Below are 4,630 nucleotides of genomic sequence, written 5' to 3'. Positions count from 1 at the left end.
CCATAACAAGCCCTTCCTCTGCTCTTTGTGATGCTAGGTATCTCAAAGTACAACCCTTGAGGACCTTGAAAAGTCAAAAGAACCTCTGCTTGATTACTTGGCCAATGCAGGATGCCTGAGGCCTATGCGTTCACTAAGAGACAGGGATCTGCTGGTACATGATATTGTCATGTTTCAGGTCATCCACAGGGTTCAAGGTCCATTTCAAAGGTATTTTGGTATTCTGTGTTTTTCAGATTAATTAAAATGTGATAAAAATCTTACCTATTAATCAAAATGGCCAGTTAATAACCTAGTATAACTGATTGTGCCAAATTGATAATATACAATTAACTTAGAAGCATGAAATTGCAGAATTATTGAATAAAATTTCTTTGTGCTGTTTATCCAGATTTTGTGAAGGTCTGAAAACTCTTGGGGTTCTCGAGAAAATGAGGAGGCATCCAGACAGTTTTCGCCCGCTGTTCTGCTATGAGCCACATATGCTGACTGCTGACCAGGTGGATGATCTTTTCAACATTCATCTATCTCCAGAAGGAAGCAACAAAAGAGCTGCTGAGGAGACAGTTGTTACCTTCTGGAGAGACTATCTCCAAGATGCAGAAGGTAATTGTCACTTTAGTGCACAATAAATAGATGTAACGATTTATAGGTTAGCATTTCTGAAATCTTTATTTTAAATAACATACTCATATAACAATAACACCACATTACCCTCTTGGTTGTAGTAACATTTTTACATAGTTCTTTGAGACTATTGAAAGATGAAAAGCATGCTCTATAGTCATTGCAATAACAGTCATTAAGATTCTTGCTTTAGATTTGTACTCACTGACAATTTATGTTGGCCAAATGAAATAACCTTTTAACACTTTTTTCCTTCTCTGTTTTATGCAGAAGAAGAAGGACCTTCCAAATTACAGAAGATATTGGCCTTTGCAACTGGAGCAACTGCGGTGCCACCTATTGGCTTTTCCCCAGCACCCTCGATTGAGTTCATTCATAGAGGAGACGATGACTTCTCTTCTACACCAATTTTCCCTCTTGCCAACACGTGTGTTAACTGCATTAGGCTGCCACTGCATGTTTCATACCAGCTGTTCAAGGAGAAGTTTGATTTTGCATTAGGTAACACTTTCGGCTTTGGCAGGGTATGAACACATTATGCTGGAGGAGTTTGCGTGTTTCTCTTTTGTATTGGTCTCTCTTTTGATTCAAAGTGAGTATTGAGTATTAACTTGTTAAGGTTTTAATATTTCTAAATTTACCTGCTTCAGTCAAATTGATGTTTTAAGACATCAATTTGACAAGAAGTGATTGTTCTTCAGGATTCATACAGGTAGATACCAATTGTTTAACAGCACGTCAGAAGTTAATTTAGATTGTTGAGTTTGAATATACAAAATTTGTGTCACTTTACTCATTTCATGTGTATGTCCATCGGTTTTTGATTTGGTTGTCTTTGTGTCTGTTTATTCTTCTGCCTGTGTCAGTTTCTGTTTGACAACAGAGCTGTCATTTTATCATTTTAAAGAAAATGGTTTCAATATGTTAGTTTCGATCACATATGTTTTCTGAAATGTTTTTTTTATATATCTTTTTTTTATTTTTTGCAAAATATTTTATTTAATGTAGAAGGTGTAAAAGTGAAGAAAACACATCTATTCCATGATTTCCATCATTTTCTAATGGATTCACTTGTTGAATTATGTTCATTGCAGTCTCATTTATGTTGATGTCAATAGCTGGAATATTGACATTATTGTTTGTTTGAAGTTCTGGTAATGGCCCTTCTTCATCAACGCCATAATAGTTATCAACATGAAAAATGTCATTTATAAACGACAGGATTCCCACATTGTTTGTGACACCTGTATGCCACAGCTGAAGAGGGGTCTGTCCTCCTTGTGTAGAGAGACCATGGTTGTTCCACTGATTGACAAATTCTGTTAATGCTCTTTCAATCCTTGGCAAATAAACATAATGCAGACAAAAAAGATGTAGCTCATTCAGTGAATCCAACATACCCTGTTCTTCCATAAAGTTAAAGATATTTATAAAGTGTCTTGATACAACTCTGTTGAGTTCTGCCCACAGTCTTTCAATTCTTTGGTTATGTACTGAAACACCTGTAATAACACTGCCTACTCCTCTTCTCTGTAACATAAAACGAGCAACCTGTATATTTTCCATACCATGATCACACCTGACCCTTAAGGGCAAACCAAAGTTTTGTATTCCTTCCAAAAATAATGACAAGACACTTGAGGCTCTGTTATTGGATAAGCAACGTAAGTATATGATAGTTCGGCTGAAGCCATCAACACAGCCATGCAGGACCAAGCGCCATCTAATCAATTTGTGGTTGCCGTCAAAATGCCTGTTGAGAGATCAGAAAGCATTACTACAGTTCCACATGTTTGTTCATATTATTTAGTAGTGAATTCCTGACCCTGTACTTAAACAAAAACTAGAGGTTTCATTTTGTACATTTACTTCAACAACAGCACACCTCTGTCTCTCACACACACACGTGCACACACATACACACAGTGGCATAAAATGTCTTTTTCCACACTACGTTTACCTGGCACAATTGATGTTAGAGATCAAAATTGTGATGTAAAATAAAGGATTAAACAACTCAACAGTATATACATTAGACAACATCTAAATTGATGTACTATGAATCCCCCAAATATTTAACATACTTATATCAATTTCAGTTTTTTTGGTTATTGTTATTTTTTTATTATTATTATCTTATGCTGATCATATAGATTAACTTCAGTAATGTTTTGAATGAAGGACCATTAATTTTGATGTATTGTGTTAATACTTTTAAACACAAGGCCTGATCATTTGTTTCAAACCAGTGAACTTACCATAAGTGGTTGGGGGCCTGAACACTATAGATCCTTCGCCTTATCGCATGACGACGTCTAAATGCACGTCCAATAGGATCCACTTCCTGTAGACTTTGTCTGACCCTCCAACGTTGAACTCTTAAGCCACGAGATCTCAGACTTCCAAGAATGTATACTTCCCCTGCATTTGGAGTGTTCTGTAGGATATCCGTCACAAGGCCATTCAGTTCTTGATTTGAAATATCCACATAGCTTAATGGCTCAACTCCCAAAGTTTGTCTGTGTCTGTACAGGGTTCTTCGACTTATTCCAAAGCATGATGCAATTCTCTGCCATGTCATACCAATGGAAACAAAGTGAGAAATCTGTTCAGCAGATATAGTGTATCGTGGCCGACCTGGATGACCACTCAAGGTGGTTGGGGGTAACAATCTGTGGGTCACATAAGCAGATCTCTGTCTAGCATCATATTCATGTAGCAAGCTGCAAAAGCATCTATACAAGGATTGTAGTAGGTTGGTGGCAACCCTATTATTGGGATCATATCGAGATACAGCAGCAAGAAATTCTGATAGAGTTCGTGTATGATCATCTAGCTCTCTATAAAGCCGCTCTTGTCTGATATTGTCCGAATTTTCATTTTGGAGCGCCCCAATACATTGCAGAGCACAAGTAAAAAATCTTTCAACATCTTCTTCATTGGTTCTCACCTCAAAAAACAAAGAAAGTATGTAAAAAATGACAAGGATCTGATGTAATTTCATTGTAGATGAGGTACTGTCAGACACAGTCTTTCCAGATTATACGGGCAGCTAGCATAGCCAGGATGCCCCGACTTGTTGCAATAGGCTGCTACCCTACAACAATGTTTGGATAGTCACTGATGAAGGCAAAATATTTTTCAATTATACCTCTAACAGACTGTTGTCGACGTCACCGCGGTGTTAGCTGTGCATTAATGTGTTATTTGTTTTTCCTCACCTTCCTGTGCAGCTAAAATGCCTTCCTGTTCAATTGAAATCCTCTTGGTTTTCATTAGTGTGTGTGAGAGCGTTTCAGTAGTGTGTGTGAGAGCGTTTCAGTAGTGTGTGTGAGAGCGTTTCAGTAGTGTGTGTGAGAGCGTTTCAGTAGTTTGTGTGAGAGCGTTTCAGTAGTGTGTGTGAGAGGTAAAATTTCAGTAGTGTGTGTGAGAGCGTTTCAGTAGTGTGTGTGAGAGCATTTCAGTAGTGTGTGTGAGAGCGTTTCAGTAGTGTGTGTGAGAGCGTTTCAGTAGTGTGTGTGAGAGTGTTTCAGTAGTGTGTGTGAGAGCGTTTCAGTAGTGTGTGTGAGAGCGTTTCAGTAGTGTGTGTGAGAGGTAAAATTTCAGTAGTGTGTGTGAGAGCGTTTCAGTAGTGTGTGTGAGAGCGTTTCAGTAGTGTGTGTGAGAGCGTTTCAGTAGTGTGTGTGAGAGCGTTTCAGTAGTTTGTGTGAGAGCGTTTCAGTAGTGTGTGTGAGAGGTAAAATTTCAGTAGTGTGTGTGAGAGCGTTTCAGTAGTGTGTGTGAGAGCGTTTCAGTTGTGTGTGTGAGAGCGTTTCAGTAGTGTGTGTGAGAGCATTTCAGTAGTGTGTGTGAGAGCGTTTCAGTAGTGTGTGTGAGAGCGTTTCAGTAGTGTGTGTGAGAGGTAAAATTTCAGTAGTGTGTGTGAGAGCGTTTCAGTAGTGTGTGTGAGAGCGTTTCAGTAGTGTGTGTGAGAGCGTTTCAGTAGTGTGTGTGAGAGGTAAAA

At 38.5% G+C, this 4,630-nt stretch overlaps 1 protein-coding gene across 1 annotated transcript; it reads right to left on the bottom strand.

Moving 5' to 3' along the window:
• Window positions 1–1,271: 1,271 nt before the first annotated feature.
• LOC113017210 (uncharacterized) lies at window positions 1,272–3,848 on the bottom strand. Its single transcript, XM_026160364.1, has 2 exons — window positions 2,886–3,848; window positions 1,272–2,380 (listed from the first exon to the last, which is right to left on the bottom strand). Exons 1-2 carry the CDS (start codon window positions 3,629–3,631, stop codon window positions 1,627–1,629), a joined length of 1,500 nt encoding a protein of 499 aa, XP_026016149.1. The 5' UTR covers window positions 3,632–3,848; the 3' UTR covers window positions 1,272–1,626.
• Between the last annotated feature and the right edge of the window lie 782 nt (window positions 3,849–4,630).

This window comes from Astatotilapia calliptera, unplaced genomic scaffold, assembly GCF_900246225.1.
Source record: "Astatotilapia calliptera unplaced genomic scaffold, fAstCal1.2 U_scaffold_1, whole genome shotgun sequence".
Taxonomy (NCBI): domain Eukaryota; kingdom Metazoa; phylum Chordata; class Actinopteri; order Cichliformes; family Cichlidae; genus Astatotilapia; species Astatotilapia calliptera.
This window is presented reverse-complemented; position numbering and strand designations above follow the sequence as displayed.

What these genes read in the sequence shown, in the direction of transcription:
- LOC113017210 (XM_026160364.1), bottom strand. Translation starts at nt 3,631, where the DNA reads ATGAAATTACATCAGATCCTTGTCATTTTTTACATACTTTCTTTGTTT. An exon ending in CAGGCCCCCAACCACTTATG is followed by an intron (nt 2,381 to 2,885) that starts GTAAGTTCACTG and finishes ATCTCTCAACAG; the next exon opens with GCATTTTGACGGCAACCACA.